General features: G+C 48.0%; 1 protein-coding gene across 19 annotated transcripts in view; it reads right to left on the reverse strand.

Moving 5' to 3' along the window:
* The window catches only part of ANK1 (ankyrin 1), a 242,666-nt gene that overhangs the window by 129,055 nt on the left and 89,516 nt on the right, over positions 1-24,095 (reverse strand). For 2 of the 19 annotated variants that reach the window (XM_031669522.1, XM_031669515.1), the window contains exon 1: positions 16,218-16,343. The exons of 15 other annotated variants lie outside the window; for them this stretch is intronic. In XM_031669522.1, coding sequence (XP_031525382.1) covers positions 16,218-16,244 — 27 coding nt within the window. In that variant the 5' untranslated portion in view covers positions 16,245-16,343. Of the gene's footprint in view, positions 1-16,217; positions 16,344-24,095 lie in introns of those variants that run through there. 2 more of the 19 variants (XM_031669513.1, XM_031669516.1) reach the window with 2 other exon arrangements.

The raw sequence follows: 24,095 nt of genomic DNA on the forward strand, positions 1-24,095 counted from the left end.
AGGCAATTCCAAGATACGCCTTTTAGGCAGAATTCACGAGAATCTGTTCTCGCCCCAGCACAGCTATGCACAGTGCCTGTTGCGTGGGTACCACGTCCAGGGACCACCTTCCTAGGCCCTCTCACTGTATTTCCACCACCCTGCCCTCCCTTCTGCAGTCATCTACCACACTGCTGTTGTCTTCTGCAGAGGAATAAACACACCTCAGTCCCCATCCCAGCAAGAGCAGAAGGCATGACAGAGGTGGCACCAGAGACCACATCCCCTGTGGTCTGGGCCAGCCCATTCCACAGTTGCCCCACTGGAGTCTGCACAGATGGCTCCTCCCTGCCTTTCATGGGAAGGGATGGAGCTGAGGGCAGAGACCAGCAATCAACAGAGCCAGGGGAGCACAGACCCTGCCCCAGGGTGGTGACCCAGGGCCAGGAGGGAGGCAGAGGGTCTCCAAGGCCAAGACGGCTGGGGGCAGAGGTCAGCTTCAGGGTCCATCCTGGGGGCTGGGGCTAGGAGAGGGTGGAGAGCACACTGAGTGAGGGCTGGGGGTCCCCACTGCTGGCGGCTCCCCTGCTGTCTCACAGCTAAGGGTCTATGTCACAGTCAGGGACAGAGTGCCAAGAAACACCCCTGGCCAAACTGGGAATGGAGCTAAGTAAACCCAGGGATTTAAATAACTGGGATTTTTAAAGGCTAGGCACAAAACAGGGGTTTGTGACAATGTGCAGAGCCCTCCATCTAGAGGAAACATTGCTTATGTGCTTGACACCAGCTCCATCTCACTTGGGCCGGGGGCCCTTCAGCAAGGGTTCCTGCTGCCACATCCCCTGCCTTGGGGCCACCTGATGGAAAAAATAACTGACTATTTCCATAGAGAGCTTTCAAACCAAACACACAAACTCACAAGGCCAAAACGCAGGGCCAAGAAGAAAACGCAGGGGCTTGCTGCAGGGGAGCCCACCGTGTCGGGTGAGGCTTTGCCTGGCATTTCTTGGGTAGGTATTTCAAACAGGGGGAGTAAAGCTGCCCTTCTGCGAGTCCCTTAATGTTACCCTCTGTGTCTCCTTTTATCTATTTGCCGCTAAGCAGCAAGCCACTGAACCATTCCGCTCCCCAGTTTCCTTCCCAAAATAAGATCTTATTTCCCAAAGGGAGCAGCGTAGGAACTGAGTCAGCCCTGCATCCAGCAAGTCTTCCCCTAAACATTGTAAGGCCCTTGTTGCTCCAGGTACTTCCTGACACCCAGGAAGGGTGGGGCCGCCTGTTGAGAACCGTCTCAGGGGGTCTCAGATTCTTGGTGAGTTGAATTCTAAGCATTTTATTTGAATCGAAATACATCACATTGTATACATCAATGTTTACTTCATCTTATGCATTTGGAGTTAGAGCCTCTCTAATCACCTAGCAAATCCAAGTAAACAAGGTGTAAATCTGGATCCCAAATTAGATGAAAAGATTCCATCCTATTCAGCTTATCAAATTTCCAGTATTTCATTAACTTGATCATTAGATGCTAGCTGATCAGAAAGTCCCAAGATTTCTAACTACTGTAATCTAAATGGTATAGGAGTTTCTAAAATATCCACACTGAAAAAAGCTCCTTTGCTCATCCCAAATCCATTTCATCTGATTGAATGATTTTCTCATTTCCACAGAGAGCTGTTAAACCAGCCATGCAAACTATCAAAGCTACACAGGCCCAGGAGGAGGAAGAAATTAGACAACATTCAAATAAGTCAATTCTTAGCAAAGTAACGGTGCACCTAATTAATTGAATGCAGTGCATGGGGTTTCTGTGCACCAAGTCCTGTTTCCTCTGAGAGCTGTCTAACTGGTAATCCAGTCATTGAAGGAGATCGTTTTGAAGGTCTCCCAAGTCCTACTCCCGGTCCATGCAACTGTTCCTCCTCCAAAATTATTCACAAGACTCTGGTCAAATACTTCCCTCTTCAGAGAATTCTAATTTTTGGAAAGTTCTTTCTCATCTCAAGTTGAAATCTGCTTTCCTGTGACTTCTACCCCACCCTTTCCCAGGTTCTTCCCTGGAGCACCAAGAAGTGAATCTCTACTCTCGCTGGTAGCAACCTGGTGACAAATCTGGACTTTTTTCAGCCTTTTCAGTATTCTCTTTTCCTCTGTTCCTCCAAGGTTTCTCCCAGGCATGGAGAAAGACCCTTTTCCTCATTGAACCCCTGCTGACGTTCATCCAACGATCAAGGTCTCTCCAATAAAGGAAAATCTGAATGCCATCCTCTTAATGGAGACTGACACTGCATTTCCCAAAGTGTGTTCCCAGGAACACCAGCCCTGTGTAATGTCACCCACACCAATCCAAAGGGGGCTCTGGGTAAGTAAATGTGGACAATGAAAACCTTGTCCTTAGAGAGTCACAAACCAAGGAAGTATATTAAAGCCCTGAGCAGGACCAGGTATGGTGGCTCATACCTTTAATTCCAGCACTTTAGGAGGCCGAAGTGGGAGGATCACTTGAGGCCAGGAGTTTGCCACCAGCCTGGGCAACATAGCAAGACTCCGTCTCTAAAAACAATTGTTTTTAATGAGCTGGGCATGGTGGCATGCACCTATAGTCCCAGCTACGGGAGAATCACTTGAGCCCAGGAGATAGAGGCTGCAGTGGGCTATGATTGCATCACTGCACTCCAGCCTAGGGAGCCTTGGTGGCATCGCAAGATCCTACCTCAAAAAAAAAAAGCTGTGAGCATTCTTGGAGAAACTGATGAACAGTATTTAAGCCAAGATTCCATAATCACATTTGACTCTAAAACTCTTTATTTCCCCCACATAATAAACACGCTTTGGGAAAGGATGGTTATTTTCACTCTGACCGAGCTTTTAACACTTCACTATATTTCTCTACCCCACTCTCTCACCCTCACCCTCTCTATCCCATTCCCCACTCTTAGCCTCCTGGTCCCCAGGAACTAACACCATCAAAACAAAGAACTTTAACGCAATAGCTCTCAGTATTTAGTGAATTCCGTCTTAAAACGAAGCATCCTTTTGGGATACAATTAATCAATTCTCTAATTTTCTGGCTCTGTACATGTGAACATTAGTATATTAAGTATTCACTCCTTCAACGAGATCTGTACTGTAATACAATTCAATGCTACCACCTACCCCAAGGGCATTTTTCAGGTAATTGATGTTTGTCATTAAATTCGCTGACAAATATGAAAGGCAAGGAGAAAACCAGAAACATTTTGGACACTTTTTAGCATGCAAGTATATCTAAATCTATTCAGTTAAAGCTTTTTTTTTTTTTTTTTTTTTTTTGCCTTCCCCAAATGTTTTTATCTATAATATTTTTCATGTGCACTTGGGAGCTAATTACTCAAAGAAACCTCATGGTGAAGGTTTTGCAAATTAAACAAACATCCTGCAATGCATCTGGGCTTTGAGTCTTGATGTGTACACAGTTTTTAAAGTGGTTTTGTTTTTGATTTTCTGAGTTCAGAAGAAAACCTTGTACATAGTGGAACGAACTATGTTCCTTCAACAAATCAGGGTTTCTTGAAGGAATGGGCAAAGCAGGTGATACAAAGTTTCCAAAAGATGGGCCTCCCCTGGGGTCACACATGTGGTCAGCGGGCTTCCAAGGGTCCCATCTGAAATGCCTCACAGGACCTGGAGGAGCGACGCTGGGCTTTGCCAGCCCTCGAGCCCCAGCTTCTTCTCTTGAGTCTCCTGTTTCTGCCTCTCAAACGAAAGCAGAATGAGACTGGGCATGATGGCTCACTCCTATAATCCCAGCAGTTTGGCAGGCCAAGGCAAGAGGGTCACTTGAGTCCAGGAGTTCAAGACCAGCCTGGGCAACATAGCAAGACCTCTTCTCTACAAAAAATTTTTAAAAAATTACCCAGGGGTGTGGTGCATGACTATGGTCCTGGCTACTCGGAAGGCTGAGGCAGGAGGATGGCTTGAGCCCAGGAGTTCAAGGTTACAGTGAGCTATGATCACACCACTGCACTCCAGTCTGGGTGACAGAGCAAGACCCTGTCTCTAAAGCAATTAATTAGATAATAAAACCACATGAAGCAGAATGAGTTTGTGATTAAGGACTCTGACTCTGAGGTCAGCTTGCCTGGCTTCCTGTCCTAGTCCGCAGCTGTCTAGCTATGGAGAGGTGAGTAAATCAATCTCTCTGTGCCTCAGTGTCCTTATCTGTAGCCTGCAGTGACCTCACGGGATAACTATGGGGATAAAATGCGCTCCTGTATGCATGGTTCTTCAATGAGGCTTGGCTGGGGTCTGACCTTCCCCTCTTCTGGGTGTGGTCACTCCAGTCCCAACCACTGCTGCCCTGCTCGCTGCGCATCCCTGAGGTGGGGTCTTCATCACTTCCGGTCTGTGCCTTCCCGCAGGCGCTGCCGAATTGATCTTGGTATCCAGGCTTCCTTCCTTTCCAGATCGCGCACTGCAAGGGTCCTCCCGCTCAGAGTCGTCCATTGCTCCTTGGTGTTTTCCAGACCCTTTAAACACCCCGGCGGAGCCTTGCCCAGCCCTTCTGGGTCCACTTGGCAGCGGAGGGTCCGAGCTGACCTCACGCTTTCCGCACTGCCGGGCAGCCGTACTCTCCGCCTGGGAGCCCTCCTGCGTCCCTTCTCCCTGCACGCTGGAGTGTCCCTTACAGCCAACTTAAAGGCGCCTCCCTGCGGATCGTCCCTATTCCCTCCCTTGCAGTTTTCTCTCAAAGCGTTGTACCTCTTGTAGCAGGTTCCTTTTGGCGGCATTTGTGGTCGAGGCACAGCCCATCTCCCCTTCCAGGCTCTTAAGTGCTTTTCAGAGAAACCACCACAGACACTGAAAGAAGAGGAGGAGTTCGCGTCTTGCCAGGGGCCAGGAATTAGGAACATCTCAGAGGGGGTGCTCCCTGTAGGAGGCAGGGCTGGAGGGGCCTCTACAGGCAGCCCTGCCTGCTGCCCCTGAGCCCTGAGAGAACCCAGGGGACCCTGTAGACAGGCTCCGCCCAGGTCACAGTCATAATAATGCCCCTGAAGAGAAAGCATCTTTATTGGTAAAGAAATAAAATTAGATGCAAACAAGCAAAGCAAAAATCTTTCAACAACACCTTCAGGCTGCCCCAGCCACTGCTGGCTCTGAAGCCATCCCATTTATTCAAAGGCTAGGGACAAGCCCCCAGTGGCCACGTTACAAACTAACAGAGTCGAGAGAAGGGCTCAGAACAGTTATCCTAATCCTGGAGTGGCTATTTAGGTACCGCTTTGTGCCTGAGACATTCGGAGCTATTTGCTAATCCTGGCCCAGCACTCACCACCATGCACCTCTGTGGTGGTCGGTGCCACACACTAGCATCTCCGTTTCTCAGATGCAGGCATGAGGACACTGAAAACGAAGTGAATTTTCAAAACTCCGCAGGAAGACTATCTAGATGAAGCCTGGAAATTCAGGTCTCTCAATTTGCCAGTTCATCACTCCACCTGCCCATGCTTTTTAACCAAATCTGAGAAACGCAGTGGTTCTAACGAAAGGCTGTTTCTATGGCAGATGCCATAAAGAGAAAAGAACAAAGGTGGTGGTGGAACAAGTTCCCTTTAACAAATCACTCAATGCAAGAAGCTTGACACGTTTTCATGGTTTCCCACACACGCAAGTCAGAGTGGGTGTCCGGTGGTCATTCATTTTTCCACTCCACATGTATTTATTCAGTGCCAGTGACATCCCAAAGCACAGAGGGATGCCTGATGGGGGTCATGGCCTTAAGGGGCCCAGAGGGTGAGGAGCCAGGAAGCTGGACAGGAGGGCAGGCCCTGGCCTGGCCCAGAGGGGTGGGCTGGGCTTGGACAGGGGCAGGGAAACAGGGGTGGAGGGGCTGGCCCTGGGGGAGGCCAGTGGAAATGAGCAGTCATGGTTTGTGGGTGATTATGTAAAAAATGTGGGAAAAGTCCGCTCTGGCTGGTGATATTGAATGGCAATTCATACCCATTTAGTAATGAAAAGCCTCCCCAACTTATGGATTCAGCATAGTAGAAAGAGCTGGGCTTAGAATTCCCACAGTCCTAGGTCAGACCCTGCCACTTACTGGCTCTCTGACCTATATTTAAGGGAGACCCACCCCCCTACCCCCAGCCCAACCTGACAGGGGTAGCTAGGAGAGATAAGGAACTGGAAACCGTGTGGTATCATATGACCTTCTGAGAGGTAAACCAGTGCAATCAACACAGATGCATAGCCCCAGCTAGCTTCAAACATCCTTGAAAAACAGGATGTCTCTTAAGTAAATAGCAGTCAAAACATGGCTCATCTGATTAAGGCTAAACTAAAGAAGGAGACAGAAAGTAGAAAAAAATAGCCAGACGTGCTGGCCTGCACCTGTAGTCCCAGCTACTTGGCAGGCTGAGGTAGGAGGATCACTTGAGCCCAGGAGGTGGAGGCTGCAGTGGGCCATGACCACAGCACTCCAGCCTGGGTGACACAGTAAGACCCTGTCTCGAAAGGAAGAAGAAGGAAGGGAGGGAGGGAGGGGGGGGAGAGAGAGAGAGAGAGAGAGGAAGGGAGGGAGGGGAGGGGGAGAGGGGAGGGGAGGAGAGGAGGAGGAGGAAAAGAAGGAAAAACACCAGTGACCTAGAAATGGCTACCATAACACTCCCAGTAACACACCACCCTGCCCCTCAGTACCCCTGGCAGAGGTTGCTAAGTTATCAGAGCACTCTCGCCCATAAGTCTAAAAGTGCCTTCAGAATCTCTCTCAACACAGCATCCCAGGCAGCTGCTATCAATCGGATTGGCGTTGACACTGGGCAGTGAGACTCATTTTCTATTCCAATGTTGTTTAATCAGTAATTTGTAACAAACATGGTGCTCTCGGCTATGGGGCATGCATGATTCATCATGCCATAGCACAGCCTTGATGACAGATTCAAGATGATGTCGCCTCCTGTTTTTCTGATTGCGCCCTTACCAGGACATTGGTTGTAACTGACTTGCCTTTTAGGTTTTCTTGATAGGACAGAATTCACTGACCAGAGAACACAAGTGAACAAGAACACAGAAGACAGACAGAGGACCGGAGGATTTCTCATTGTGAAGCTGGAGTGCTGACGCAAACAACAGACACCTGTGAGGTGCATTAAGTCAGTTTCCAAACCTGCTATCCTCTGGTTATGTCTCAAAATCAAGTTACCGGAATTACATCTCAGACCACAAGGGCACCTGCTTGACCAGCCAGTCAGTATCCCCAATAAGCAACTTTATTTCATCACTCTTCCTAGCTGCAATCTCAGTTTCCTTATCTGTAACATGGGTAATTTTTATGTGGCTGCTGCGAGCATTAAATATGCTGTGATATTTAATCACGTAGCACCGTGGCAGGTACACAGTAGCTACTCAAGAATGTTCATGATCTTCCAGTTCCCTCTATTTAGGACCTCATCAAGCCTTGCCGGTAGAGGAGCAGTATTTTCACTCCAGTGACCCCTCTTTGAGAGGATCTTGCCAGAGGGGGCTTCCTGGAGCCGTAACACTTTCCTACTCAAAACCTTTGTGGGCTTCCCCAACCCTGTGGACTAAAGACCAAAGTCTCAGGCTGACGTTCAGAAACCTCCTCAAACCAGCCCCTCTCTATCTCTTCATCCTCATCTCCTACTCTGTCCACCCCACCTGTCCCTCAACACTGGATGCCACACCTCTCCCAAACACACAAGCCACACTTTTCATGAGGTTTTCTGTTTTGTGAAATTCTACAGATTCCTCAAGGCCCATTCAAAGTTCTCTCCCTCTGCAAAGCTTCCCTGGCACACTCCCTGGCTTTCTTGGCCAGAGCGTTCACTCTTCCCTGTTTCAGCCTCCATGGTATTGTTTGAAAGTAGCATTTCCCACTTCCTGAGAACAAGGGACTGTGTGATTTACTGTTTCCTACTCCATACATTCTGTTGGCCTGAGTCAAAGGTACGTGGAAGGTAGAAAGATCTTTTTAAAATTTCCAAAGTTCTTAGAAGGTTAAGAGTTATTGATCCAGAGAAGAACCTGTGATTCCAAAAAAGTTTATAATCACCAACATTTCCCAAAAGGCTGGCTCTGATTTCCTGTATTGCTCACAGCAACCCCAGGACAACCATGATGGTCTTCAGTTTCCAGGTGCGGACTGGAGATGCGGGGAGCGCACATATCTGGCAAAGGATAACGTCCAGAAAGCAGCAGAGCACAGGTTGGAGGTCAGCCGCTCTGGCTGCGGTGCCCACAAGCTGGACCATATGCTGTGCTGCTGGGTCCCTACGGTCACACTGCCAGCCTTGAGGCCCTGCGTGGATGGGTTCACCTGCACCGGGCAGTCTGGGTATTGGGACTGCAGACTAGTGGGGAGACAGGAATCTAAATAACAGTTTCAGCATGACCAGTATGGTGAAGAGTGTCTGTCTTAAAGGGTTAGGAGACAGACGTGAGCTGGAAACCTTGCTGGGAAATGTAGGCCAATCAACTGACTGTTCAACCCTGTTTCCTCATCTAGAAAGTGAGGACAGTGTTACCTACATCCGAGGACAGTTTCAATACCACATTAAGATAAAATATATAAAGAAAGTTCTGTGCTTCTTGTATGGTAAAACTATATAATTCCACACACAAGGTTTGAAAAGCTGGTAGAGAGGCAAGGGATAAAACCCCAGGGATCTCAGGCCACGAAGTCCAGCCAACTCCTGGGCCGACCCTGTCGCCACCTGGATGACGCGTTCATGAAAAAGGTGTTCAGAATCCGGGTAATTCCTGTCACCCACCTCCAGGTCCACTGTAAGTCCTACATCACTCACCAAATTGCACTCTCCATGCTGTGATAGGCCAGACTGTCCTAGGGTATCTGACCACTTGGGAAGGATTTTTTTTTTTTTTCTGAGACAGATTTTCACTCTTGTCACCTGTGCTCGAGTGCAATGGTGCGATCTTAGCTCACTGCAACCTCTGCCTCCTGGGTTCAAGCAATTCTCCTGCCTCAGCCTCCCAAGTAGCTGAGATTATAGGCACCCACCACCACACCCAGCGAATTTTTGTATTTTTAGTAGAGACGTGGTTTCACCATGTTGGCCATGCTGGTCTCAAACTCTGGACCTCAGGTGATCCGCCCGCCTCGGCCTCCCAAAGTGCTGGGATTACAGGCGTAAGCCACTGCACCCAGCTTGGGAAGGAATCTTGAGCCCATTCCTATCCTAACTCAGGGAGCGAGCTTCCCCTTCCCTCCTAACCACTGCACCAATGCCTCTGCACCTCCCCGCCCGCCCAATTCATGAACTGCCCTGAATCTCACTCCTGGCGTATGCCTAATCCTCAACTAATCCCACTAGTTCCCTGCATCTGTACAACTCAAGATCCTATTATACAGCTTTAAATGCATGCAATTAATAGAAGACTTTGAGATATAAAACCCCTTTAAGAACCTAAGGAATAATCTCTGATGGCGGAACTTTAGACTTCCTGGTTAATGGGGGTTGGGGGAGGTATTCAAGGACTACGAAGACATTCTGGCACCTTCACATCACGCCGTGTAGACAGAACATTAGCCAGCCCCAAGCGGGACTTAGACATGTTAGAGGTTAGACAGATGGCAGATGAGGAGCCTCTCGCCATTGCCTCCCTTTGGAGAAAAAGCAAACTACAGGTACACACCCTGGCCCAGCCTAGCTCCCCCACCCAGAGAAGAGGTTGCCAGAGTGGGCAGAGAGCAGGACAGAGGGCACCAGGCGGTTGCACGAGCTGCTAATAGGTTTTCTGAGTAGCTGGAATCCGCTCCACTGTTTGCAAATCATCATCATCCTCAGTCAGTGGCTGCGCCCCTAGGTGTGGAGAAGGGCTGGGCCTCTGCCCGCCTCTTTTCAGCTTTCCTCAGTACTAACTTTTTTTTTTTTTTTTTTTTTTGAGACGGCCCCTCCCTCTCAGCTCACTGCAACCTCCGCCTCCTGGGTTCAAGTGATTTTCCTGCCTCGGCCTCCCAAGTAGCTGGGATTACAGGTGCCTACCACCATGCCTGGCTAGTTTTTGTATTTTTAGAGATGGGGTTTTCCATGTTGGCCAGGCTGGTCTCAAGCTCCTGACCTCAGGTGATCCACTGGGAGGCACTAACTTTCTTTTTTCTTTTTCTTTTTTTTTTTTTTTTTGAACAGAATCTTGCTCTGTCTCCAGGCTAGAGTACAGCTCTGCTCACTGCAACCTCCACCTCCCAGGTTCAAGTGATTCTCCTGCCTCAGTCTCCTGAGTAGCTGGGATTACAGATGTGCGCCACCATGCCCAGCTGATTTTTGTATTTTTAGTAGGGACAGGGTTTCACCACGTTGGCCAGGATGGTCTTGATCTCTTGACCTCGTGATCCACCCACCTCAGCCTCCCAAAGTGCGCAGGCACTAACTTTCTGAAGGAAACTGAAACCAGGTGCCCTTTCTTCCAAAATATTGCTTCATTTCCCACTTCTGGAAAGGGCATAACAGTGTTCTGACCAATATCACCCTGGGGGAGGGCCAAGAGGCTCCCTACTGCCTTCCAGACACCACTGGGGGGCCCAGAGCTTTCTCAGGAAGAAAAACCCTTCCAGGAGTTCCTATAGGAGAGAAAGGCTGGGGGCAGAAGGTCGTTTGCTTTGTTTTTCCTAATCTGTCTATAAACAAGTTTTCTGCACAGGCAACACACCCTGTCTCATTCCTGCGCCACCTTCCCCTACACGCCAATAGGTTTCAGCAGCTGCTCAGCCAGGCCCATTAGCAGCAGTCAGCCTTCCTCCTGTAATGCGCTTTTCTTCCTGAGCCCCTACTGTAAATTCAGGAGATAAATCAGCCTCTGCTCAGAGAGCAGCAGCCGAAGGGAGGGTGATGGTCAAGGGTGAGTGAGAGGCAGCGGGAAAAACAATGCCACTTCTCACTAGATTTCTAATTGGTTGTCACTGCCTGTCGGAGAGTGATGACAAACACCACACTTGCCCTGAGAGGGCTGCAGTCCAGGCTGGACTGTGCCGAGAACCCTCGGCCGGCAGGGGCGTCAGGCTGTGACCACCTACTCCCGCACGGGGCTAGCTTGCAAATTTATTTTCCAAATTTTCCCAACATCAATTGGCCCAACATTTTCCTAACAGCCAAAGCTCACGATCTGGGCAAGTGAAGGAGAAGCAGGAGCTCAGACTCATTCATGGGTTTCCAATTAATTCATTTAACAAATCTATTTTTCAGCCCCACGTTCAAGACCTTGGTAGAAGCCAGGGAAAATAAGAGGAAGTGACTCAAAGATGAGTCAGATGGAGCTGCTGCCCGCCTCCCGCCCGCTCACAGCGGGGAGGAGGGATGACATATATATAAATAAGCAGGGAGGTGTGGAAAATGAGGAGGGCCCTGAGGGAGGTTCTGATAAAGTGCAATGAGAGTTCAGAGGAAGGAGAAACTATTTTATGAATTTTAAAAAATCCCAAGAGCAGAGTATCTAAAAAGGCATCCACGCAAACCCTAGAGCAATAATTTTCAATCACAGGTTTGTGAGCAAACTGCTAAGCAGTCATCGACCACGAGGTGTTCTGCAAATAATTTACTGTTTGTTCATGAATGCAACCAACATTTAATGAGCATCTACTAAGTGGCAGGCACTGTGCTAAGTGCCAAGGACACAGCAGTGAACAAGGCAAGCCCGAGTCCCACCCATGTGGAGTTTCTGAATATTATGTAAAAATTTCCAAGTGCAGTCTGTTGAAGGAACTGACAGTGTCCTGGAACAATTATTGTGGGAGTGCTGAGTAAGAAGTAGTCCAGGGCCAGGTGTGGTGGCTCATGCCTGTAAACCCTGTGCTTTGAGAGGCCAAGGAGTGAAGCTCACTTGAGGCCAGGAGTTTGAAACTAGCCTGGGCAACATAGTGAGACCCCTATCTCTACAAAAAATACAAAAATTAGCCGAATGTGGAGGTGCACACACCTATAGTCCCAGCTAATCCGGAGGCTGAGGAAGGAGGATCACTTGAGCCCAGGAGTTGGAGGCTACAGTGAGCTATGCTTGTGCCACTGCACTCCAGCCTGGGTGACACAGGGAGACCCTGTCTCAAACAAACAAACAAATAAACAAACAAACAAAATAAAACAGTGCAGGATCAGGACAGGAGGCATCTCAGCAGGGAGTCTACACTGTCCTGAGAACACTGTGAAGCGGCTGAAGATTTAAAGCAAGAAAGAGAAGTGGTAAGATTTGCCCTTCTAAAACAGCACTTTGGTTGTGTGTGAAGAATGGATTAGAGGGAGTGAGACCCCCTGTAAGAAGACCACTGCTAGTTTTTAAAACTTAGAACACATTCAAGGTTCCCCTCTATCACAGCGCTGCTCTTGCATGCTTACACCCGAGCTTTCTTGACAGCTCGTGCTCCAGAACCTTGGTCCGCTTTATCCATGCCAAGGTCCCAAGAAGACCACGAAGGATCTTCTGCAGCTGTGATCAAAAGTTCATATACTACATATGAATTGTGATTTTATAGTGGCTCCCATCTCCTTTTAAATATTACCAGTGGTAAATTATTAAGTAAGAAGCATCTATAGCACTATCTATTTTCTCATTAAATAGGAAAGTGTAAGAGAGAGGGGGATTATTAATACCCAGGTATGGCCATGAAATACGTCATGCAGAACAATGTCAACAACCAGCCCTATGTATCCCAGAGGGAAGCAAGTTGAGAACAGTTGCATCAGAATTGCATGATAACACCATTTGCCACACTATATCAGGTGGTTTAATTTGGTAGCCCATCCCTACAAAATGTGAATCCCTGGTTTCAAAGGCATTAGGAAGTCATAGATATAGGTAGAAGTCAAATGGTGCCATTTGCATCGTACCAATACCGTCTAATGATTCTCATCTTGCTCGAGGCGGAAGTAAAATCCCTACATCAATGTACAAAGCCCTGTATTTTCTGCACCTGTGCCCCTTTCCCAGTCTCTCCGACCTCACCTCCTCCTGCTCCTCCTGCCTCACTCTGCTCTAGCCACACTGGCCTCCCGGTTAATCCCATGACACACGCCTGCCCCGGGACCTTTGCATGTGCTGTTTCCTCTGGAGTTGGGCCTGGTTGTCTCCTTCACCTCTTTATCCAATGGCACCTCACTGAGGCTGTCTCAGAGCACTCTATTTCAATTGCAGAACTCCCCACACATCCTATTTCCCTTGCCCACTTCCCTCTCCCTCAATAACAGGACTGACTTTTCACCTTTCAACAGAATGTAGTTGACTCCTTTATTTTGTTTTTAGTCTGTTTCCTTTCCCTGCCAGGAAATAAGCTCTGCAAGGACAGAGTTTTTGTCAGTTTTATTCACTGCCATATTTCTGGTGCCCCAACAGGACCTAATACACAATAGGTGCTTCATAAATGTTTGTTAAAGGTTGTTTTGTTTGTTTGTTTCTGAGACAGAGCCTCGCTCCATCACCCAGGCTGGAATGCAGTGGCATGACCTCGGCTCACTGCAGCCTCCACCTCCCAGGTTCAAGCGATTCTCCCGCCTCAGCCTCCTGAGTAGCTGGGACTAGAGGCACACGCCACCATGCCTGGCTAATTTTTTGTATTTTTAATAGAGACGGGGTTTCCCCCTATTGACCAGGCTGGCCTCCAACTCCTGACCTCATGATCCATCTGCCTCGGCGTCCCAAAGTGCTGGGATTACAGGCATGAGCCACCCTGCCTGGTCGTAAAGGTTGTTACACAGACCTCGAGGACAAAGGTTTTTAGTCACTTTACCTTTAGAAAACACTCTATTTTCTCTGTTCGTTTTCTCAACAACAACAACTGAAACCTGCTTTTCTAAATATATTTCAGTTTGATTAATCTCAAAATAAGTCAGCTGGTTTTGCAGAGACACTGGCAGAACCATTTTGGGGTGAGAGGTGGCAACCTGGGTTTAAAAACCATTATAGACCAGGTGCAGTGGCTCACGCCTATAATCGCAGGACTTTGGGAGACTGAAGCGGGTGGATCACCTGAGGTCAGGAGTTTGAGACCAGCCTGGCCAACATGGTGAGACTGAGACCTAAAAACACAAAAATTAGCCAGGCAGGGTGGCGCACACCTGTAGTCCCAGCTACTCAGGAGGCTGAGGCACGAGAATTGCTTGAACACGGGAGGCAGAGGTTGCAGTGAGCCAATATCACACCACTGCACTCCAGCCTGGACAACAGAGTGAGACTCTATCTCAATAATAATAATAATAATAATAATAATAATTAAATAAATAAATATAAAAACTAATTACAGTTGCACAACGGAATACCACTGAGGCATGAAAAAGAATGAAATCATGTAGCAACGTGGATGAAACTGGAGGTCATTATGCTAAGTGAGATAAGCCAGGCGCAGAAAGACAAATACTGAATGTTCTCAGTCATACATGGGAGCTAAAAAAGTTGATTTCTTGGACCTAGAGAATAGAATAATAGATACCAGAGACCAGGAGGGGTGGGTGGGGGGCAAGGGGAACGAAGAGAGATTGGTTATGAGTATAAACATACCGTTAGAGAGAAGAAATAACTTCTGGTGTTATAGCAGATTAGGGTGACTATACTGTAATAGCAACAATACCGTGTACATTTCAAAGTTACCAGAAGAGAGGACTTGAAATGATACCAACATGTAAAAAGGATAAACATTCAAGGCCATGGACACCCCAAATACCCTGTCTTGGTCAGTACACATTCTATGCGTGAGACAAACACTCACATGTATCCCACAAAGAAGTAAATTATTATATACCAATAACAGAGAAGAAACTAATTATAATTGACCCATAAAGTCAAGAGTGAGCTGAGTATATGGATCCTCGTTACAATAACCAACTTCAAGCCTCTGTCCCCTTTGCTAATGTTTTCATAACCGAGTACCTCACTTCAGTCTCACAGCAGACTCGTTTTCCACACAAGGAAACTGAGACACAGAGAAAAGCGGCTTGAGGCTGTGACTTGGTTTGTGAAAGGAGGCTAATTTTACCCGTTTTTTCCATCGGCCATTCCTTATTCTTGCAAAAGACTTGTGTTTGAGTCTGAAGACAGTTCACACATTACACGGGACACCTGCAATCACCTGCCACCTTCTAAAGTTGGCTATGAGCAGGTCTCCAAGGCTCACCCTGAACCTCTGCCCTGGAGTGGTCCGGTGAGAGGAAAAAGACTCTACGAACTTAACCTGAAGTGCTTGCCGCTGGTGGAACTAAAGCTTCCTCTACAGAGCCTCCCCATCCTTAGGGGGAAAAAAATCAACCAGGAAAGGCAAATTGTGCAGAGGCCACTACAAAGAAATTCCCGCTTAACGTTGCTTCCCCTGCACCCAGCAACTTTCAGACCCGCAGAAGAGGAGGTGCCCTGCCCGCGACTAAACCAGACTCGCTTCATTTACTACCCTCTCAGCGTGTGGCCTGGTGGCCATTTACTACCCTCTCAGCGTGTGGCCTGATGTCCATTTACTACCCTCTCAGCGTGTGGCCTGATGGCCAACTCTGGGCTCTGAACCCATCACCAAACTAAGAACCGTACCCAGCACAGGACACTGACACATGGTGCAGGCTGGCCGTGCTGCCAGGCAGAGATAGGATGGGTCCTATCTACACAGGGAGAACGAGAAGGCTGGGCTGGCCTTGCTAACACGCCGTTATCACTTGAAAAATATTCATGAGAGCCTATCTCCCAGGGCCATGCTACCGCTCTTTTCCTTCCTTGGTAGATGTCTTTCCCTCCATGAATTAACGACATAAATCCAGAGAACCGAGCAGGTGTGACCCAGAGACCACCGGCCTCCGTGGGTCTTTGAGAAAACAAGCCAAAGTCCCCTTCCAAATGACAGTGACAGCCACCTAGCCGGGAGGCCCACCCTGCAGCCTGTGATGATACACCTACAAAACGCAGTTTAGCAGACTCAAAGGAAAGCTTCTAGGATCTCAATAGATTTGGACTATAATCTAAAAACCATCCCTCCCCAGCGCTGTTGCTGACAGGACATAATTCAGAGACCCAGGTAGTTGGAACTCAATTTGACAGCAAATCTCTGAATGTAAAAAATATGTACTGGCTTGAGCTAGTAGGGCAGAGTCCACCTGCTCCCTTCAGCTACAAGGCCGATGTGCCGCTCTGCTAAGGCAGGGAGGCCACGGGGAGGCAGGGGGTGCAAAGCTGCCCTTGCCCGCGTGCTGTCCACCGGAGCGGCCTGGGTGGCCCCCTCCTGACATCGCCCCCGTCCACCCGAGCAGCCGCCCAGTACTCACTTTGCGGAAGCCCACCGACCAGGGCATGCCGGTCCCTCAGCAGGGGCCCGCCGAGGGGCCGTCGGGGCTTGAGGAGGAGCAGCTGGGGCTGGCGGACTCCCCGCAGCCTCTGCGGGGCCTGTGACGTGCGGGCCGGGCCCCCGAGGGCCTTATCGGCCCCGGAGGCGCGCGCTATCGGGCCGGGCGCTCCCGGCACGGGCGGGTGGAGGGGTGGCGCCCGCCTGGGGACCGCAGATTACAAGAACACCTCCCCCTCCAACCCCAGGCGGCCCCGCTCCCCAGGCCTCTGCCGGCGCGGACCTCTGGGTGCCCCGAGATCGGCAGCAGCCTGGGAGAGCTGAGTTCAGAGCCCAGAGTTGGCCATCAGGCCACACGCTGACAGGGTAGTAAATGAAGCGAGTCTGGTTTAGTCGCGGGCAGGGCACCTCCTCTTCTGCTAGTCTGAAAGTTGCTGGGTGCAGGGGAAGCAATGTTAAGCGGGAATTTCTTTGTAGTGGCCTCTGCACAATTTGCCTTTCCTGGTTGATTCCCCCCCGCCCCCCACAAGGATGGGGAGGCTCTGTAGAGGAAGCTCGGGCCCTGGGTGCCCCGGGGTTGGGAGCAGCCAGGGAAAGCTGGGCCAGGGCCACGCCCCGTCGGCGCTGCGGGTGTGGGGCGCAGGAGTCCTTTCGGCCATACCTCCCCACCACCCCCAGGGAAGGCTGGAGCTCTCCAAGGCTGGGGAGCCTCCGGAGTGCGCTGCCCAGCAACCCTGGGCCCTCTGTTCTCCGCGTGCTTTCACTAGGGCCCCATACTGCTTAGTGGACGATTTGCAGGGAATCTGGGCACAATCTTAATAACATCAGGGTCAAAAATAACAACGTTCCTGGGAACCAGAGGTGAGTCACCACAAACAGCGGCTAGGAGGCCCTGGTTGGGGTGGCGGGGCGCCCAGGCGGTCCCGCAGCTGCCAGAAGGTCGGGGCTGCCCGCCAGCCAGGCTGGACCATCCCAGGCCAAGCTCCTGTAGGCCTGGCCTAGGAAGCCTTCTTTTGCAAGGTCCACATCCAACAATGGGATGAGGTGTACGTATGCCCAGAGTGGCTTTATCAGTGAGAATACCACGCCCTGGAATGGCAGCTGGTGGCTGGCAGAGGGAACAGGTGACCCCGAGGAGCTGAGCTGCCGGGCCAGGGGCATGGCAGCCTCCCTGGAGCCTGGGGGTGGTGCCATTAAGGTGGGGGCTGTCTCCCTCCATGGTTTCCTCTAGGGGTGGGTGTCACCGCTGGGGGCCGCTGGTGCAGTCTTCCCTGAGAAGGGTCTCTCCAGCTCTCCTCACGTGGTGCTTGGCCTCCTGCTGGGCCCACACTGGTCCAGGTCCCCTGACAAAGCTGCCATCTGGCTTTAGAGCTTTCCTGCAGCACCAAACCAGCCTTGCCATGAGGGCACAGCTGCTGCGGAAAGATGCCACGGAGATCGACTTCATGAACCCTCTGTGTTTCCCACAGCAGCTGGAGCGCACCCTACAGGGGCTGGGCCATCTCCCTGGGTACTAGTGCCTGACAGAGCTGACACAGTTCTAGGCCACATCTGGGCTAGAAGGAACCGCCATGTCTACCATAGCACAGTCCTTAAGCAGGAGCCTTTTGAAGCACTTGGACTCAAAACAATGGCTATTTTTGTTGTTTATTTGTTTGTTTGTTTGTTTGTTTTGAGGGAGCCAGAAAGCTAAAAAATGTAAAAGAAGCAGGTCACATTAGACATGATTTCAGACAGCCTCCCCGAAGGACAGATGATCTCACTTGGCAACACATACTGGGCCAGGCTCATTCATGAAGGGGCAGTATGGCCTGCGCCCCACTCGGGGGCAAGAATGAGGCTGAAATAATAGCGGACTCGGAACACAGCAAGTGCTCAGTAACGGCTTCTGGAACAAACCTACGGTTGTCACCAGCAGGAGTGATGAAAGCTAGAAGCCGTTTCACCATCCAGGGAAGAGGAGGAACAATATTTTTCTCTTTGGAGTTCCCACACTCAGAAGAGAGAACACCAGCATATGAACACAGAGTGTCACATGACGTAGGAAACGTCCTTTAGGAAGAGAGTATAATTCCAAAGCTTAGGATCCTGCTAGTTCCTTCCGCAGTGCTTCTGGTGGCAACATGGTGCCTCCCCAGTCCCTCAGGCCCGAGACGGGCCAGCACAGCTTCTCTGGGAGCCAGATCATTTCAGAATTTAACCCCAGAACCAGGTCCCCTCAGGCAACATAAGGCTCCTCTCCCTTGGATACAGGAAGCGGAGGAAAAGGCCAGGTGTGCTCGGGGGCAGGCCAACACCCAGGTGAGAAGGAGCTGGGCTGGTTACTCACGCAGCTTGGTTTCAGTGAGCCGGACTCACGATGTGCTTGAGACCCCCAAATTCACCCCTGGAAGCAGCTCCCCCCATGACAAGGAACTAAGGACAGGCATGTCATGGACTGTGAATTGGAGTGACATTTGTCCCTCCCTTCATCAACAGACTGCCCGAAGAACTTCCCAAGTTATCTGCCACAGAATACCTTGCTTCCCCCCAGTCTCTGAAAGGGGGCCACAAAAGCTGTCCCCACACTGGAAGTGCAGTGCCAGGCCTTTAAAGTTTTGCTCCCGGTTTATGAGAACTCCTCGAAAATTCAGTGCTCCCCTCCACTCCCCCAAACCTCTTCACAAGCCCCCACCCTTTGTTTAACATATATATAGTGCTTTCCTGGTACCAGGTACTGCTTTAAGCATCTGACAAAATATTAAGTATTACATATAACCCTTATAATTTCGCTGTAATCCACTCTTGTCAGATCCAGTTGTTGTGAAGAAACGGAGACACAGGGAGATTAAGAGAGCTACTCAAGAAGACGCGGTGCCAGGTTTCTACCCAAACCATTTGGATCTAGGGTCTGGAGGCCATGTGCACCATTTTGCATTAGATTAACACTTTAATTCAGTTCACAGTTAGCCAATACACATCCCCCATCTATATTTATACCCATCTGGAAGGCATCAAAAAGATAATAAACCAATACTGTCATGCACCCATGACCCAGCTAACAAAGAGGCTCTGGGTTCTAATGCCCCAGTCTTTCATGGGATTCCATCGACCTCATGCCGTGCTCCCCTCCCCAACAGAGATGGAAACATTATCCTGAATTTTGTGTTTATCATCCCTTGTTTCTCTCTATAGTTTTGCCACTTATGGTTGTATGATTGTTGTTTGTTTGTTTTTTGTGTTTTGAGACGGAGTCTCGCTCTGTCGCCAGGCTGGAGTGCAGTGGCGCGATCTCAGCTCTGCCTGCCAGGTTCAAGCCATCCTCCTGCCTCAGCCTCCCGAGTAGCTGGGACTACAGGCATGTGCCACCACGCCCAGCTAATTTTTGTATTTTTAGTAGAGACGGGGTTTCACCTTATGGTTGTATCTTCAAACAATGTCTTGTTTAGTTTTGCCATGTTTTCTGACTGTGAATAAATAGAATTATGTTGTGTGAATTTTTCTATTTGCATTTTTGCTACAACATGATGTTCCTGAAATTCAGCCAGGATTCATTTATTCCTTTTCACTGCTGTGTGATATTCCATTGAAGGCAAATAGTACACAATATTTACTTATTTTCCCGATGGGATCTCATTCTGTCACCAAGGCTTGGAGTGCAGTGACCCCATCATGATTCACTGCAGCCTTGAACTCCTGGGCTCAAGCAATCTTCCTGCCTCAGCCTCCTGAGTTGCTTAGACCACAAATATTTATCCATTTTACTGCTAATGGAATTTGAGCTGTTTTCAACTCTTTCCTATTGAAACATTATTGCTATGAACATTCTTATAAAAGCTTCCCAGTGCATGTGTGCAAGATCTTTCTAGTGCATATGCTAGCAGGAGAATTACTAAATTGTACCGTACGTGTATCTTCCCTCTTATTAGATAACACCGACTTGTTTTTGAAATTGGCTTTTCCAATGTATACTCTCAATAGCAGGGTGATGTGGTTGCCCTGCAAGTTCAGCAACATTTGGTATTGTCAGACGTTAACATTTTTGTCAATCCGGTTGGTATAAAATGGTATGGCGTGGTGCTTTTTATTTGTATTTCCATGATTACTAATGAGATTGAGCATCTTTTCACATGTTTATGGGCCATTTACTTTTCCTCTTCTATGAAATTACTATTCAAGCCCTTGGCCCATTTTTCTGTGATGTTGTTTGCTTTTTCTTATCGAGGTGGAGGAGTTCTCTGCAGTCTGAATATGAATCATTTTTCAGTTATGTGCATTGAAAATATCTTCTCCCAGTGTGTAGCTCTTTCCACTTTTTAAAATGGTATCTTTTGATGAACCAATGTCAATTTTAATGTGTCAAATATGTCAATCATTTTCTTTATGATTTGTGTTTCTTTTGTCTTATTTAAGAAGTCCACTTCTACCCTGAGCTTATACAGTTTTTTTCTGTATTATATTTCTTTTATAGGGTTTTTGTTTTGTTTTGTTTTGTTTTTGAGATGGAGTCTTGCTCTGTTGCCCTGGCTAGAGTGCAACGGCACCATCTCAGCCCACTGCAACCTCCGCCTCCCGGGTTCCAGCAATTCTCCTGCCTCAGCCTCCTGAGTAGCTGGGACTACAGGCACTCGCCATCACGCCTGGCTAATGTTTGTATTTTTAGTAGAGACAGGGTTTTACCACAGGGGTCAGGCTGATCTCAAACTCCTGATTTCAAGTGATCTGCCTGCCTCAGCCTCCCAAAGTGCTGGGATTACAGGTGTGAGCCACCACGTCCAGCCTATAGTTTTCTCATATTTAGGTCTTTAAATCCACTTGACTTATTTTGTGTATGATGTGAGTTGAGTTCTGATTTTTACCATGTGGATAATGAAATATCTGTGCACCATTGATTGAATAGCCCATCCTCTCCCCGCTGAACTGCAGTGTCATGTTCATCGTTTATTAAGTCTCCACATGCATGAGTCTGTGGGAGAGTCTATGATCCATTGGCCTGTAAGTCTATCTCAGTACTGATGTCATACTGTCTTCATTGCCACTGCAACTAATAATACGTTTTATAGTAAGTTTTAATATTGTCTGTAATAAGTCTTTGTATTGTTGAGGAAGTCTCCTTGCTTATTCCTCTAGAAAAGCATCATAACGGCCGGGCGCAGTGGCCCATGCCTGTCATCCCAGCACTCTGGGAGGCCGATCACTTGAGCCAAGGAGTTCGAGATCAGCCTGGGCAACATGGCAAAACCCCATCTCTACTAAAAATAGAAAAAAGTAGCCAGGCATGGTGGCTCGCATCTGTAGTCCCAGCTACTGGGGAGGCTGAGGTGGGAGGATCACCTGGGAAGTCACTGAGGCCACCGTGAGCAATGATCATGCCACGGCACTCCAGCCTGGGTAATGAAAATGAGACCCTATCTAAAAGAAGAAAGAAAGAAAGAGAGAGAGAGAGAGAGAGAGAGAAAGAAAGATGATAGAAGAAAGAAAGAAGGGAAGAGAAGGGGAGGGAAGGGAAGGGAGGGAAGGGAAGGGAAGGGAAGAGGGAGGGAGAGAGAGAGAAAAAAAAAGCATCAAAGCTTCTCTTGGTCCTTTGCCCTCTTGTTTGATATTTTTATTGGGTTGTTACAGTCTACAGATATATAAATTTTTGTATCTTGAGCCTGTAGCCAGAAATCTTGTTGAGCTCTTTTATGAGGTCTCATAGTTTGTCCCTGGCTGGTCCGAGTGCAGTGATGTTTACAATTAATTGATCACATTCAGTTACAGATTTATTTGTCCCTTCTCCATTCCCACTGCTTCACTTGACTAGCCTTCAAAAACATTGGCAATGATTCTCTTTGATTTTTCTCTGTAGACAATTATTATTCACAAATCAGGACATTTTGTTCTCTTCTTTTACAGTTTTTGTGCCCCTTCTTTGCTTTTCTTGCTCTATTATGTTGGGTAAGATATCCAATATATTTTTGAACGGAAACAGTGATAGGACATTTATCTAGTTGCTGACTTAAATGGAGCTGCTTTTAAAGTTTTACTATTAAGTATAATGTTTATGTAGGACTTTTGTGAATATCTTTTTATTAGTTAAGGAAGTTAGCTTCTAGTCTCAGTTTATTAAAATTTTAATCATGAATGAATGTTGAAATCCAAATTTTTCTTTTCCTTTTTTGTGAAGGTGGTACACTGCATTAATAGATTTTTCTAATGCTAAACTATCCTTCCATTTTTGAGTTAAACCCTTCTTGGTTATAATGAATTATTTGAAATATAGCACCACTGAATTAGAGTTGTGGAATTTTCTACAGGATTTTTACACCTGTATATTCATAAGTTATATTGGCTATTTTATTTTGCTACTGCTGCATAACAAAGTAGCCCCCAATTGTGCTGATTTAAAATACATAAATTTAGTATTTCAGAGTTTCTGTGGATCGGGAATTCAGGGGCAACTCATCTGGGTGGTACCGGCACAGCATCTCTCAAGAAGTTGCCATTAAGATGTCAGCTGGGGATGCAGTCATCTGAAGGCCCAACTGGGGCTGGGATTCACTTCCAAGATCCTCCTATGGCTGCTGACAGAAGCTCTCAGCTCCTCACCACATGGACCTTCCATAGGACTGCCAACCATCCTCTTACACTGCAGCTAGCTTTTCCCAGAGTGACCCAAGAGAGAAGGCAGAAGCCACGAGGCTATCATGGCCTAGTCTAGACATCACATATCATGTGATGTCTTCTTCTGCCACATTCTATTTGCTAGAAGCAAATCACTAAACCAGTCCACCCTCAACGGCAGCAGAATTGTCCAAGAAAGTATATTGAAGAATATGTACATATTTAAAACCCCCACATTGGCCTATCATTTTATTTTCCTAAATTGTCTCCAGTTTTAGTATCATACCATACTAAACTCACAAGGTGAGTTGGCTGGTTTCTCTCCCTGGCTATGAGAGGGATTAATTAATTGCCTGCAAAATAATCTGGTCTTTTTCAATGAGAGGGTAACTATGGGAGGGAGATTACTGATTTACTTTATTTAATGTTAAATGTTTGCTCAGGCTACGAGTTTAAGAGATCAATATTTTTAGAACATATTCCAGATTCTGAAAACTTGATTCTCATTCGCTTAAACCTTACACATCTCCATCTGCTCGACACTGGCTTAGAGTGCTGCGAAATTCCCACATTCAGGCAAAACACGATGAAAACAGAGAAGTGACCTCAGTCTTTTTTAAAAGTCTACATGAAGGGTGGGGGAACTAAAAGCTTTAAGAGGTTAAACAACAGATGCTTAATTAATTTTTTCAAAATTCAAGGACAAACTCCCACTCATTCTGGTAAACTTCGAATAGTGTTGAATGGAACTCAAACTTTTTGATCTCGGGACCCTTTTACATTAAAAAGTATTAAGGACCCCATAGAGCTGTTTCTTTCTTTCTGTGTGTGTGTGTGTGTGTGTGTGTGTGTGTCTTTCTCGCTGTCATAGAGCTCTCTCTCTCTCTCTCTCATAAAGTTCTTTCTCTCTCTCTGTCTCTCTCTCTCTCTCTCAGATTCTTGCTCTGTCACCCAGATAGGGGCACATTATTACGATCATGGCTTGCTACAGTCTAGAACTCCTGAGCTCAAGCAATCTTCCCACCTCAGCCTCTAGGTATCTGGGACTACAGGCTTGTGCCACTGCACCCGGCTAATTTTTTAAATTTATTTTTTGTAGAGACAGGATCTCACTATGTTGCCCAGGCTGGCCTTGAACTCCTGGGCTCAAGCAATCCTCCTGATTCAGCCTCCCCAAGTGCTGAGATTACAAGCATGAGCCACTCCACCCAGCCCCATAGAGCTCTTTCTTAAATGTGAGTTATATCTAGCAAGATTTACTATATCAGAAATTAAAACT

This window comes from Papio anubis, chromosome 8 (genome assembly GCF_008728515.1).
Source record: "Papio anubis isolate 15944 chromosome 8, Panubis1.0, whole genome shotgun sequence".
NCBI classification, from domain to species: Eukaryota; Metazoa; Chordata; class Mammalia; order Primates; family Cercopithecidae; genus Papio; species Papio anubis.